This window comes from Choloepus didactylus, chromosome 3 (genome assembly GCF_015220235.1).
Source record: "Choloepus didactylus isolate mChoDid1 chromosome 3, mChoDid1.pri, whole genome shotgun sequence".
NCBI classification, from domain to species: domain Eukaryota; kingdom Metazoa; phylum Chordata; class Mammalia; order Pilosa; family Megalonychidae; genus Choloepus; species Choloepus didactylus.
Genome location: NC_051309.1, coordinates 49,703,341 through 49,716,395, shown reverse-complemented (window position 1 = coordinate 49,716,395; position 13,055 = coordinate 49,703,341). Strand labels below are relative to the sequence as shown.

At 34.3% G+C, this 13,055-nt stretch overlaps 1 protein-coding gene and 1 pseudogene across 2 annotated transcripts in view; one reads left to right on the top strand and one right to left on the bottom strand.

Moving 5' to 3' along the window:
- The window catches only part of GABRG1 (gamma-aminobutyric acid type A receptor subunit gamma1), a 100,022-nt gene that overhangs the window by 68,253 nt on the left and 18,714 nt on the right, over positions 1-13,055 (top strand). For both annotated transcript variants that reach the window (XM_037829717.1, XM_037829718.1), the window contains 4 exons: positions 2,907-3,127; positions 3,966-4,048; positions 7,283-7,420; positions 7,551-7,703. In XM_037829717.1, coding sequence (XP_037685645.1) covers positions 2,907-3,127; positions 3,966-4,048; positions 7,283-7,420; positions 7,551-7,703 — 595 coding nt within the window. The remainder of the gene's footprint in view (positions 1-2,906; positions 3,128-3,965; positions 4,049-7,282; positions 7,421-7,550; positions 7,704-13,055) is intronic.
- LOC119529037 lies at positions 9,577-11,306 on the bottom strand (annotated as a pseudogene).

Genomic DNA, 13,055 nt, shown 5'->3' with positions numbered 1-13,055 from the left:
TCACTAATGCTGTTTTGTCAGATAAATTGCAGGAAGATTCAGCAAATCTCATAACGTACACTGGATCTCGAACATTAAATGCGCATTTCTTTATCTCAAAATGTTCATCCTAAAAGCTGTTGAACTTGTGGTTCTGAGTAAATGGCAGCTTCTTTTTATGTTCCTTTTGCTTATTTATTATGCAGATAATTATAACTTCTGAATAGGAACATGAAGTACAAGAACACAGTTTGATCATTTTCTGGAAATCATACTAACACAAATGAATAAATGAAATCAGATTTTTCTCTTGCATGTAAAATGGCCCAAATTTTAATGACCTTCTTATCTCAGCGAGGCCTTTTTTAAGGATTAGCAATTTAAAGGGACTTGGGAGCATTAGCCTCTGCAAAGGGTCTGGGAAGGGTGGATAATCAAGACATAGGCTCTCTATCTTGTGCTACCTTTAATGCCCCATTAGGAATACTTACAGCCAAGTACACCTACCAAGGTAGCATGAGGTTCTATCTACCAAATAATAACCAACACTGGATCTTTGTCAAGTCATAATCAGGGCTGATATTTAATCCTCATTCTTTTTCTTAAGCAGTTTCTTTCATACAAAAAAATTCTGGACAAAAGTGTTGATTAAATACTCTTTAAAGAATCTTCCATAGAATGAGTATGAGCCTCCTTCCTCTGATCATTTGCCATTAAAACCAGAAGCCATGTCATTAACACAGGTTACACTATTAGACTGAGTGGTTAGATCATTTGTGTCAGGTGAAGAGATTGCTTTTTCAAACCATGAGAGAAAAGACATCTGCCTGAGAAGCAGGAGGCCAGAATAGGATTAGCTAACTATAGTGAAGCTATCTAAGTATTTTCTGCAAAGTTCAGGGAAGAGGTATACCAGTGATACTTTATATGGTTCTCCTAGGTACATGCCCATGTTATATACCACTTCCTTAGTATAACTCAGGATAGTTAAGCCTCTATAGCATAAATATGCTTCATTATTATATATTATAAGGTGTTTTGCATTATGACTTGGCCTTGAATTACAAATACTTCATACAATTGCATAGGTTGTGGCTATGGGATTTATAAGGTTTACATGACTGCAAAAGTACTTTTTCCCTATATTCTGCAGTACAATTTGATTCAAAACCATACCATACTAAGGTGGAAGAAATACAATTTAGATATCTCCCTCTCTCAAGAGTACTGGTGACTCCACGGCAACCAAAAGCATATAAAGAGGGGGTCATTATGCAAGTATCCTTGTACAGAAGGAATTCATGGCTTCACACACAGAATGACCGACATGCCGTAGACATAACATAAATAGGTAATTATTGATTGATACTGCATTGCATCGCTATACAGAAAAATCATCCATAGCAATTAATCTATGTAGCTTAATCCACTTATAAAACATACATCCCATCTCAATTACATAATGTCTATGCCCTTTTTGGAGTTTAAATAATTATTAATATATGTGTGCTTTTCCCAAATTGCAGTGTTATTCATCCAAAATAGATAAACTGTGGTTTCACTCTCAATTTTTTCTCTATATTCCAGTCAAGGAAATCATAATTTAAAATATTCTGCCTGACAACTAGGATTCGATCCAACATATTTTTTAACAGTTGACTCCTAGTCTGTCAAATTATTATTCTTTGGAACATTTCTTCTATTCTTCATTCATTAGGCAAAGGCAAATTGACCAATTGTTAACATAATACCTAGAGCAAGCAACGAATCTCTCCCACCATGGGTAACTCATCTAATAACTCATTTAATACCTCATATTTTTCAATATAGTTTTCTTCTTTCTCTTTTAATATTAAAGTTACACACACATGCAAGCACAGCATGCACATACACATGTATTCACCTCCTTTCCCCAATGGCATTATCTCCACATTTTTATTGATTAATGTTATCAAATAGATTTTTACTATTTATGACAGGCATTTTGTCAGAATACTAAAATAGATAATGTCTAATCACCAACTGCTTAGAAGTCTTTTATAACCATGCAATTTCCTATTTACAGTCATTTGCTGATTATGGAAAGAGACTTTACTCTAATCTTGGCATCCATCAGGTCTCATTAGGACTAGCATTATGTGCAGCAGTTAGTATGGACATGGACTCGGGAGTAAGCCAGCCGTGGCTCGATTTCCACATCAGCTACTTATTGACAGTGTAGCGTGGGAAGAATAATTTTACCTGTCTACTACTTAATAAAGGTTCCTGAAAAATAAAGATTATGGCAGTACGTCTTTCAAGTACCAGCCTCTTTAGGGAATTCCTGAGTATATTTAAGGGCAGGGGACTTCCAGGTTGTAGTAAATATTTAGTGACAGGATATAAGCAAAACTCTTAGCACAGTATTTGGCACACTGTAAGTACCCAATGAAGATTTGTTTGTGATTGCTTTAAAACATTTGATAAAATGGTTGTAAATTTTTGGCATTAATTTATCTGACAAGAGACAATGTGTGGCTTGGATAATCTGGTGAACATTTGCTTCCTTATTTTGTACTTGTTATTTTCTTGTTAGTAAGCACCATATAATATCATAAATAATTAATACAACTGTTCATAGTAAAATCGTTTTCTTTATATTTAATGGCTACATCCTACATATTACAAAGATGACTAAAATTTACATTAGAAAGAATAAAATCACAGAGAAGAGCAGTAATTGATGGAAATTTTGGAGTTTATTTTACATAACTCATATGAACAAGTAAAAAAGAATGTTTAAGAAAATGGCATTTTTTTTCTCCAAAAAGACTGAGTGGTAGTGTTTTTACTTTAGAAAGCATAAATTCAAACTTCTGAGGAAAACACCTAAAGTAGTGACTTTATTAATGTAAGCTATTTTTTTTTTTTTTTTTTTTATCTTTTAGGAGTATACGATAGATATAATTTTTGCCCAAACCTGGTTTGATAGTCGTTTAAAATTCAATAGTACCATGAAAGTTCTTATGCTCAATAGCAATATGGTTGGCAAAATTTGGATTCCTGACACTTTCTTCAGAAACTCAAGAAAATCTGATGCTCACTGGATAACAACTCCTAATCGTCTGCTTCGAATTTGGAATGATGGGCGAGTTCTATATACTTTAAGGTAAAATTGTTTGAAAAGATTTGTAGTTGTCCCATTTTATTTTCCATACTAATATTTAATTAGCTCCTATTTTTTTTTCATTTTCAAATTTTCAAAGAAATAAATGTGAAGCTATTTTCACACACTAAAATCTAAAATGGTGAAATATGTTGTAGATGTATTTTCAAGCTCAGAGTTACCATTATGTGAAAAGAATGTAAAGCAGAGACAAAAAAAATATTTTGAATACCCTCTTTAAAGCAAAAGAGGTTGTGGCATATACACTGTGCTTTTTACTCTATAATGTAAAGAATAGGAGAAGATAATCTTTGGGAGCCCGTTTAGCTATAAAATTTTACAGTATTTTAATTTTTAATGTTGTCATAAAACATCCTTATGAAGGAATCAAATGAAGGTTGATGTATAAAATTCAAGTTCATTTAATTAATTGCCTTGAACCTCTCTGCCTATTAAGAGTGCCCTAATGGAAAGACGTTTATGAGGAATTAAGAGAAAACAATATCAACTTACTAAACATGTGTTTGTTTACTCTGTGTGTGTTTGTGTGTGTGCATGCACATGTGTATTTGTTGACATCCTGAAGTAGAAACACAAAGGTCATACTGAAATTTATGCAGAGGTGGCTTAGTTGGCTGGAGAGGAAAATATTAGATTTTTTTAATTCATAAATATTACAATGTTACCTTTTAAGCCTTTGAGAGTTTACAGTCATTATTATTTTATAATATATAGCAATTCATTATGGTAGGCCAAATTATGATTAAAAATTAGGCAAAAGAATTTTAATGCTTGGAATTATTTATCTGTTTAATACTTATTTATTTTTCCATCTAAATAGGTTGACAATTAATGCAGAATGTTACCTTCAGCTTCATAACTTTCCTATGGATGAACATTCTTGTCCACTGGAATTTTCAAGCTGTAAGTGATAAAATGCTTGGTAATTTCATGTGATTGTAGCCTCAGAACCTAGTGTATTTAATTAAGATAGAATGAAATGAGAGAAAATGCAAATTCAGAAGTGTGAATTAAGTTCATGCTCTTAGATAAAATAGCTACATATGTTGTATTTGCTTCTTGCTTTTAAACTGTAAAAAGATAACAAATTCATAATGAATGTATACATTTTATTATATCATTCTTTGCAAATTTGGTTTTATTCAAGTGCTCCTTACTTATTTTGATAGAATTAAGAAGTACTGAAGGCAGGTTTGTGTTCAAAAATTTTTTTACACAGCCATGTACAAAAAGTTTATTCAAATTGTATTCATGTTCCTGAAGGCAATATTTAACTTTATGACATTGGATTTTTAAATCTGTTTCAAAAATTGGTTTGGTGAAAAGCATTTGCTATGTGAGAAGCAAATAGTAAAAAGATTTTAATGAGCTGGAAAAGCCACGGTAGAAATACAGTTTCTTTTATTCAAAGGGAAGAATGAAATAGAGAGAAGAGGTTAGAGTTTAATAATTTGAATGTAAAAACCTAGTATGTTCTGAGGATATAGTTAGAATCGTTCTATAGCAATATAAATTTTATTTCATATTTACATATATATTTATATTCACATATTTTATTTAAAAATTTCTCCAGTTAATATGTAATTTAGTCTTAATTATATGTAAAATGAATTTTATAATGTTATTTCCTATACCCAGAAATGTACTGATGCAATTTTCCTTAGTTTGAAATTCAATTTTTTTCATAGATCACATTTATAATGTATTCACAGTACAGTATAATGTAAATGTTGTAAAGATTACGCTGCCCCTTCATTTACTAAATTCTCATGTAATTCTTCTTGCCCTTTGTTAATGATTTACTTGACTTTTCTTAAGAATTTCTGTCTCATTAAAACATCTGTTTACACTCATGTTCTTATATCTCACTGCTGTGATTTTCCAACATTAAATCCTCAATGAATAAAACAGCCAAATCACAACAAAGACTTGATTAATAAAAACACTCAAGAAATAGTTGGTAATGCAAATACTTGCAGATGTAGTAATGACTGTATTTTTCTCTAGATGCTACACCTCAGGTCTTGATGGTGACATCTCTTTAGCTTTGATTGTTGTTATTGGGAATTCATTATCTATTCCTGTGATTGTAACTGAGTATCACTGACAAAAATATAAGTTCTTTTCAGGTACTCTCTATGAGTTCAGAAAAGTATTAAGCCTTTTATATCTAATATTTTCCAACAAATATTTATGTAAGATTTTATTACAGCCCCCATTCTCAAAGTCACTATCACAAGACTCAGAGAGATTAAGGAATTAGCTCAGTTTTTATTTGTGCCCATACTCCTATACACTCTGCCTGAATTGTATTGCCTGTATATTTACAAATAGTAGGAAATATAGTAAAGAAAGACGGCTAGAGCTCTGGAGAGCAAAAGAAAGAATATGCTGGAAAGGAAAGAAAAAGCAGATTTTTTTATCCAGGTCAGCAGTGATAACAGCATTTTATTGCATAGCAGGTAAAAATGACAGGCTGTTTTTGAAAATTTTAAAGTTGATTAGTGAATTCTAGTTCTGTAATATGGTAGAACAACCCTCCTGTTGAAAGCAATTTAAAACTTTGGATTAAATGTATTATTAAAATCATCTCAAAAACATATAGGTGGTTATAAAGAAGAAAGAATTTTCAAGCACAAAATTCAAATAAAAAGGTGGAACCTAAGGTTTGCAGCCAGTTTTGACCTGAGGAAATTTGCCAAACTAGGGAAATGTGAGCTTTGGTGATGACAGCCTTCTGGGGTTGAAGTCTAATGGAAGATAATGCCCTCTTGAACCGAGAATACCGAAGGATGCAAATATGGGGAAAGGTGATGTGGCTCCACCTTCTTGCTCACAACACACACACATTCATAGACACAATCTTTCAGGTCTAAAAGGAAAGTTGCCCTGAAATCAGCACACCAGGGTGAAATAAATATCCTTGAGGGAACATAATCACAAGCCCACCTTCTCCTGGATATGCAGCCCAAATTTCCTTTACCCAGTTGGTTGGAAAAAGACCCTCAGTACTTTCCACATGTGACAGAAGCAAAAACCCATCCTCTTTGAGGAACAAACCACCATTCTGGACAGTCTCAGAGTAGGCAAAGACATTTTCAACACAAATAACTAACAAAATAAAAATATTCAGAATATATTAAATATTCATTTAAAAAGACAGAAAAAAAAGAAAAGAAAACACAATGAAATAATGGTCAGTTATGGAACAAACAATTCCCTGAAGAAATCCAAAAATCTAATAACAAATGAAAAACTTACTTAGTATCATTCATTATCAGGAAATCTGAAATAAAGTACACTTCACAAACTAGTAAAAATGAAGAAAAAAATCAAGTTTTGAGGAGAATGTAGATCCATGTGCACTTTAACACTGGCTAGAGAATAGATTGGTATACTCTCTATGGAAAAAAGGTTGGCAATATCTCATAAAGTTGAAATTATATGAAATTCATAATCTAAAAATTCCATGCCTAGTTATATATCCTTGAGGAATTCTTGCATATATGTGTTTGGGAGGTATGTACAATGATGTTACTAACAACAATGTTTGTAACAAGACAACATGAAACATTCCTAATGTCTACAGCAGTAACATGCACAAATATACTTGGTACATCTTTACAATGGGACAAATTTGCTGAAGCCACATAGAACCGCATGTCACAAATATAAATTAAAAGCAGTCAGATGCAAAAGAATGTGTACAGTATGGCAATGATCAAATACAGTGCAAAACTATATTTTTCAGAGATGCATAGAGAAAAATTTATAACAAAAAATGTGGGGGGAGAAGGATTAACACAGAAATCAGGATAATGTCTACCTCTAGATGAGAAGGGAACTACTCTACTTGTGGGCAGATGAGCTTTCCTGGATGCTGGCATGGTTCTCTCTTTTTTATTTAAGTGGATTATTTTAGGATTGCATAGATTATTATAATTTACCCCTGCATGATTATTTTAACTATACTTACATGTTTTATGAATTACTTTCTATATTTGACATGTCTGATTAAAATAAAGTTCAAAGAGTTTATCTTTTGATAATGTTGGTGTTGTAATAGTAACAGATACAGATCTTTATATATATATGTGTATATATATATATATATAAAATTGTATTTTTTTTCTCTAGATGGATACCCTAAAAATGAAATCGAGTATAAATGGAAAAAGCCCTCTGTAGAAGTGGCTGATCCTAAATACTGGAGATTATATCAGTTTGCATTTGTAGGGTTACGGAACTCAACTGAAATCTCTCACACAATCTCTGGTAAGGAAAAAACACAAATCAGTGAGTGATGGGAGCACTGAATGCATTGGTATTTAAATCTATAGATTAGGATCTATACTTTTGTATTTTTAATGGCCCAAGTAAAATGTATTTTGTTCTTTTCTTCCAGGGGATTATATTATCATGACAATTTTTTTTGACTTGAGCAGACGAATGGGATATTTTACTATTCAGACCTACATTCCATGTATTCTAACAGTTGTTCTTTCTTGGGTGTCTTTTTGGATCAATAAAGATGCAGTACCTGCAAGAACATCACTGGGTATGTCATATAACATTATGCTGTAGTATGATAGGACTTCTAAATACATTTGAATGTGATAAAAGTTTATAGGTGAATGTATCTGAAAATTTCCACTACGATCAGGCAAAACTTAACAGAAACTGTAATGTATCACCATGTTGAAAAGAATATATGATAAACAAGTAGGAAATAGAATTCCAAAGAACTTGAAATTTCAGAAAATTCTTTGTTTTTCCTGCTAATGGAGGTCAAGGGTAGCACAGATATTTACTTTCCCAGCTGCTAAAACAATGGGTCGACTTAAACAATGAGAGTTTATTGGCTAGTGGTTTTGAGGCCAGCCAGGAGAAGCCCAAATTTGAGGTATCAGCAAGACAATGTTTTCTCTCCTAAGAATGGCATTCTGGGACTGGCTGCCAGCTATCTTTTGGCCATTGGCTTTTTGGTCACATCGCAATATTCTTGCAATGTCGTCTTCTTTCTCTTCCAAGTTCTGTTGACTTCCAGCTTCTGACCCGACCCTAGTAGTTTCCGACTGTGTTTTCTCTATAAGGTCTTCAGTTAGAGGGTTAAGACCCATCCTGATTCAGTTGGCCACACCTTAACTAAAATTACATCTTCAGAGGGTGATAGGTACAATCGGTTCACAGCCACAGGAATGGGTTAAGATTAATAACATGGTTTTCCTGGGGTATATATTTCAATTTATCACACATACAGAGAAAAAAAAAATCCATGGAAATCACACATAATCCCTGCATTTTATTTTGGCTCATATTTCAATCACTTTTCCCAACAAGTTTTATTTTTTTTTAGCTGAATCAATAATAAGCAGCATTTATCGGCAGGTTTGTGTTTGGATGGTGCTGCTAATGGTCATAAACTGTTCCAAAGGCAGCTGAAAGGACTTGAAGCTCCCAGGCTTCTGTAAAGTATAAAATATGAATATTTGAGAATTACGTGTATAATACCATAGAATAAAAAGGTAATTTGTAATTCATACTTGGTAAAATAGACTTTTGCTCTCTTTCTTTAATAATCTATGGCAGTAATTTAAATCATTTAAGAAAATAAGTGCTAATTATATGCATATATTTAAAATAAAATGATAACCTATATATTGATTCATATTATTGATATAAGAGGAAAAGTTATTGATCAGTTGATTCATTCCCATATCAATATGAGATATGAGCCATATTACTGATAATTGCATCTTAAAAAATATTTAAAGAAAGTTGGGACAGTTCCTATTTTTAACCATGAAATACTTTTCATGTGGTTTCTGTGATAGCTGGTGAGTAACTATTTAACAAATATAGTACAATGCAAATCACAGAAGGTGGAAAGGATAAAGCCTGAGGCACCTACCTTTGTCCTTGGAAATGCAACTCCCTAGGGTATCTAAACAGAGGTGTGGAAGTAGCTAGTGGACAAAATCTATTCATACTTGATACTTTCCATAATTATTTCAAATGATTTTATGTTCCTAAGTGTATAAATTATTTTAGGTTCTTTGTATGCTACTATGAATGTTACTTAAAAATTATATCTTTGTTTTTAAACACTATCCCCATATTTATTTATTTATTTTTGGATTATGGATTTTTTTAAATTTCTGCATGTCCTTAGAATGATGTCAAAATCACAACAATTCAGATCAATGTATAGTGTTATCTGTGGAATCCCTAAGATTACTACAGTATCTTTCATAACAGTTTCATATTTTTATTATTCTCTGACATTTCTATCCAAAAATCATACTTCTTTCTTTAAATAAGTAAATCTATTTTTATGAAGCATCTATCCAAATATGCAGAAAATGAATACTGTGAGATAAGGAATACATTCAATATTTTTCTTGATTGACACCTAACTGGTTTTTTTGAAACTAGAAATGTGCTATTTTCTTATGTTGGTTTTTATATTCAATGATGTATGCAAGATCCAAATTCCAGTTGGCTCTCTCCACAGCTGCTGCAGGCCACTAAGCTGAGCAGTAAAGCAGTCCGAAGTCAGATTGACGACTGACTCAGCAGTTCATGTGGAAGGTGGTTTTGTGGGGCAAAGTGATGATGGTTGTTCTTAACAAAGACCAGCTTAGTTCTTCCTGGTCGCTGTATAATCCACGGCCACATCTTGAAAGCAAATCTGGTCAGTTAACCACAGAGGGAGAATTTGACTGAATGGACTATAAGTGTCCATGCTTCATGTCAATGAGAATTTTACCACCATCACGTTCTAAAGAGTCAGTGAGAGATTCTAGAACACTGCAAAATGCTTCTGCAGTGAGTTGAAGTTCTGTTTGAGTATATCCACCATCTTTGAGAATGCTTTCTGGCTGGTTAAGAATCTTGTGTCTGATATATGCGGCCAAATGAGTTTCAGTAGACCCACCTCCCAACAAAACTTGATGGTTGCTTGATTGTTAACTGCAAGACATGCAGGGCTGTTTGACATGAGAGCTTCAGCTCATCCCGGGCAGTGTCATTTCTGCCTGGGATGAGCTGAAGCTCTCAGACTGCAGACAGTTACTTCATTAGGAACAAGATGAAAAAAATGTTTGGAGCCAAATTTCGCAAAGCACAGATCTTTCAGACATCCACAACTACTAGAAGAGACTGAGTTCAGGGAACCAATAGGCTGTGTTCCTGTCATTTTCGTCATGGACTCCATCAGGGCCACTCCTACTCTGTCTATGGCAACAACATGATGTGTGCTGAGAAGCTATGGGTGCATGATTTTTTTTGGCACATGGCAAGATCTACATGGTCACTAACCAGCTGTCTTCCTAGGTTAAGTAACTGGTCCAGGACTGCATTTTCTAGAGAAACTCTGTAACTGAGCACCACAGTTACTTCTCCAGTGTCAGAAAGGTCTTCAGTTAAAGATGCACAGGAGAGTGCCACCTTGAGGGCACTTGATTTTTTGATAGGTAACATCCTCATCAGCTGAACTTCTGATATTGCAATGAGTATTCCTGGTAACAGTGGAAACTATAACTCTTTGACCTTTTAAAGGCACAATTATGCTCCTTCCTAAAATGATGTGCTCTTCAGCCTTTTCTGGAATTGTAAGCAAAAAGGCTTTCAGAATCAAAGTACTGATGTGATCTATTTCCTTTGTGGTGAACATACAGACAGTTTTACTCATTGATGTACTATGTACCAAACAAAGGATGTGCGTACTACCAAAGTCAACTGGGATTCGACAACCGCAGACCTCAGACTTAAGATAATTGGTGCAGAGGCTCAAAAGACGCTTATTTAATCTAATGACAGTGGTGAGTGGTAAACCTATTCTCTGAACATTTTCAATCAGGTTGCAGCAAAGAATGACTGTGAATAAGCCACAGTCACTGAAGCTTGACATGTGATTCAGGATGGAAGCTGTCAGGGTCTTTAATATGGGATGGGTGACCGAAAGGCAGCCAAGCAGGGCCGACGACTGTGAAGTTGTGCACACAGAACCTCCAATGCCGTTGTGCAGCTGCTTCAGCCTCCCTGAAGGGCCACAGCATGACGTCATGATTCCTTTGAAGAGAGAAAGTGTGGCTCAGATTCCCTCACTTGTCAGTGGTTCACTTTTACACAAGGGCCTTTTAGCTTCTAAATGTCACATCTTACTTCAGGTGGTAACTTGTGAAGACAGCTTTTATTTTGTTAACCATACATCCCATGCATTACATTGTCATGGGTTTTTACATTTAAAAAAATTACTCTTCAAGAGTGAAAGTCTGAATGTGTAACATTGTGGTTATAAAATTAAATAGATTTGTGCTTATGAAGCTAATCAGCCCATAGTGATTTAATGACATATTAGTAACTCAAAATATTTAATGACATGTTAGTAACTCAAAATATTTATTTTATTTCATTCTTCAGTTTGCTTTTGTTTGCCTCTGGACTGAGATTTTTACAGACTGTTTTGCAGCCCTCTGTATTCCCAAGATGGATGCCTATGAAAGATACCCCAGCTACTCTTTTTAATCCAACTGATTTCCATCTCTTCTTTTAATATCAAGATCAGATTCAAAGCTGCTTCTTTCTGAAGGTGGCAAGCTGGCTAGTTCCCTTGTGTTTGGCTCTTCTCAGGATTTGCAAGGGCTCGAGAATGTTGTCCTTACTAGGTATTTGGAAATAGAGCAGCTTTTGATTCTGTATCACCCCAAATGTATGAGCCCAACTAAAGGTGCCATAGCAACCAGAACTTCGTAATTTCCCCAGAAGTTCTGAAAGCTCATACTTCAGCATCAGAGTGCAGCTGCCCACCGGCTGCTGCACTTTCCGAAGCCACCACTACCAGCAGGCCTCAGAGGCCGAGCCGCTGCCACCGCTGCCACTAATTCCAGCAACCCCTATCCCCAAAAAGAACTTAGATGGATATTTCTACCATGGGGTTTGCATGAAGCCATATATCTCAGTGTCATGAGAGAGGAATTGTGGAATTGCTGTTTCATAAGAATTCATTATTTTAAAATTTTAGTGTGTCAATAGTAAAAATAAGCTACAGCTAAATATAACTTGAAGAATATCCCCTTTAATTGTTGACTCTATACAGTTGGAGAATCAAGATATTTTTTAAAAGTATACATATATACATACATATATCTTTGAAGGACAATTTTCCATGTCAGATGCTTTCTATGTAACAGGCATTGTTCTAGGTGCTTCTGGTTAGCAGTGCAGAACAAATGTAAAATCCTCGTATTTATGGTGTTTACATTTTAGAGAAGAGTACAAGTAATGTATCAATATAAACATCATAATAAATTTGACATCTAACATGATGTCAATGAGTAATAAACACTATGAGTATGGTTAGAGAGTGGCAGGGTTGTGGGTAGCTATGATGTTGGTTATTTTATATTGTGAAGATAGGCCTCTCAGAGTACATGGCATTTGAACAGAGACTGAAAGGAAGTATGGGAGCTAGCTTTGTGGATATCTGGTAGAAGAGTAGCCCAGGCAGGGGAAATTGCAAATTCAAATGTTCTGAAGTGGGATCTTCCTAGTCATGTGTTTGGTTCAGAAAGAAGACAACTGTGGCTAGAGCTGACTGATTAGTGGTAGAAAATGAGACGGGAGAGGTGGTTAGCTCATGTGAGTCTTTGATGGATTTTATTCAAAATGCAGTGGGAATCCATTGTAGGATCTTGAGCAAGAGAAGCCATGGAGAGATATTAATGAATCCTCTTAATATCCCAGATGTTTCCCTATTACCATAGACTCAGCTAGTTTAACAAGAAATCCAACATGTCCTTTTTACACAAAACACTGTACTAAAAATTGCTAACTTAAAGAAATAAATGTCTGGAGTCTTAAGTTCTACTGAAGTTTTCCTTGTTTAATGAAAATAGAAATGTAATAT